The sequence below is a fragment of the Panthera pardus genome, unplaced genomic scaffold, assembly GCF_024362965.1.
Source record: "Panthera pardus isolate Hobbes unplaced genomic scaffold, ASM2436296v1 HiC_scaffold_16, whole genome shotgun sequence".
Classification (NCBI taxonomy): Eukaryota; Metazoa; Chordata; class Mammalia; order Carnivora; family Felidae; genus Panthera; species Panthera pardus.
The window spans coordinates 33,621,255-33,623,554 of NW_026526721.1; the positions used below are offsets into that span (position 1 = coordinate 33,621,255).

General features: G+C 34.4%; 1 protein-coding gene across 1 annotated transcript in view; it reads left to right on the forward strand.

The window, feature by feature from the left end:
* Window positions 1–1,656, forward strand: part of LOC109254332 (28S ribosomal protein S15, mitochondrial-like) — a 4,779-nt gene extending 3,123 nt beyond the window's left edge. The window contains 1 exon segment of the mRNA XM_053904155.1: window positions 1,480–1,656. Within this exon segment, the coding sequence (XP_053760130.1) occupies window positions 1,480–1,656 (177 nt within the window).
* The last annotated feature ends 644 nt before the right edge of the window (window positions 1,657–2,300 follow it).

The window sequence follows — 2,300 nt, forward strand, 5'->3', positions numbered from 1 at the left end:
TTGTTGTTTTAAGAAGGTCCTTCCAGATTGAAAAATAGAAAAAGAAATAGTTGCAAAGCACTATCAGGTTTTCATTTTTTACATTTCCCTCCAGTACAAATGTAATTCATTTTTCTTCATGGTTAAGAATTGTATAGTCCCTTGTCTAAATAGAGGAATTGTTTCCCAGCAGCAACTTTAAACTAATTTTAGTGGTTTCAAAATGCTATTAATAAAGAAGAAAATGATACATATCTTTTAGAGTAACAGGATTAAATAAGATAATGTATGTAGAAAACACACTTGAGGGGAGCCTGGGTGGCTCAATCGGTTGAGCCTCTGACTTCAGCTCGGGTCATTATCTCACAGCTCGTGAGTTCAAGCCCTGCATCAGGGTCTGGGCTGACTGCTCCGAGGCTGGAGCCTGTTTAGGATTCTGTGTCTCCCTCTCTCTCTGCCCCTAACCCACTTGCATTCTGTCTCCATGTCTTTCAAAAATAAATAAACATTAAAAAAAAAAAAAAAAAAAGAACACACTTGAGTTCCTGGTACATAATACTGCTCAATTAATTGTTCCTATACATGAATTACTTTGACAATTTTACAATAATCAATTAATCGTCATTGGTGATTAACAAAATGCACCATATTTCATATCTAAGTCTTTGGAAAATAGCAGTCCAAATTTTAATGTATTATTATTTACTTATAAAACAATGCCTAAATTATTTAAAGATAATGGGACAATCTATCTTTTACTAAAATAATTCTAAGTTTCCTTTAAACTTCAAAATTTTGAATTTTGAATTTTGACACCAAGACTTTAACATATTCTGAGATTTTATTTATTTATTTATTTTCTTTTTTAGAGACAGAGTATGTATGTGAAGAGGGGAGGGGGCAGAGAGAGAGAGAGAACCCTAAACAGGCTCCACATTCAGAGCAAAGCACAATGTGGGGCTAGATCCCACAACCCTGGGATTATGACCTGAGCTGAAATCAAAGTTGGAGACTCAACCAACCAAGCCACTCAGGTGCTCCTGAGATATTTTTAATAGTTGTTTTGTTTTTTTTTACATATATTTATAATGATGCAAATTACCTGTATACTCTGCCAGTCTGTGTGACTATTGATAAGCATTTGTAAGTGACTATGACAAAACCATAGGTAAGTGAATGCACTCTCTAATAAACACCATGAAATAAATCTTTCCAATGACATTATTAAGTTAAAATAAAAGAGACAAAAAAATTAATAAAGGAGTTTAACTTTTCTGGATAATAAAGTTATCTGTAGTCCTAGAACATGATAAATTCTTTTAACTATATTTAAATATTATAAACATTTCATCTTATTTTATTCAACACAGTGTCTACCAAATTTTATAACTTGAAATAAAAATCTTTAGAGATTTCTTAGTAATATAAAGAGAGCCGTGAATTCTTTGCCACTACTTCTATGAATAAAAGTGATTTTCCTTTAACTGTTATGTTCAATAGTTTGGTGAAACAGACACCATGTCAATTCAGGCTAGTGTTTTAAAGACCTGGCAGCTTCAGCACTGGGATCTTGGAGACCTAATCTACCATGTAAGAGACAATATGGAGAAACCTGGAGATGCCATTGACAAGGAAAGTTGTCCAGCTCAGTCCAGCCTTCCAGCCATGTCCACCTAAGCACTTGATATGCGAAGGAGGAAACCATAATGTAAGTGGACATTTTGCTTTTAGGTACTCATGGTTATGACACATAAATTAAACACAACTCATCCAGCCAAGACTTATCTGAATTCCTGATTCAAAATAATTGTGAGCAAGTTTGTCTAAACCCAAAGAATGTACACCACCAAGACTGAACTGTGACGTGAACCAAGGACTTTGAGTGATCCTAACTTGTCAATATAGGTTCAGCAACTCTAACAAGTATACTTCTCTAGTGAGTGATGTTAATTAAGGGAGGAGGGTATGTATGCACGGAGGCAGAATATATGTGGGTTTATATAAAGTGTATATGTAACTTCCTCTCAATTTTTCTATGAACCTGAAGCTGCTCTAAAAAAAATCAAAGTATTAAAAAAAATTGGGATTATGAAACCAATTTCTAAGACTGCTTGATTTTAAGATAGCCTATTCTTGTTAATACATATTAAGGTGTTAAATTTTGAAAATAAAAAAAATAATTGGGGGACACGTGGGCAGGTCAGTTTTTTCAGTGTCTAATTCTTAGTTGCAGCTCAGGTCATGATCTTATGCTTAGTGAAATCCAGCCCTGCATCAAGCTCTCTCCCTCTCTCTCTGCCCATCTCCCTCTTGCACACTCT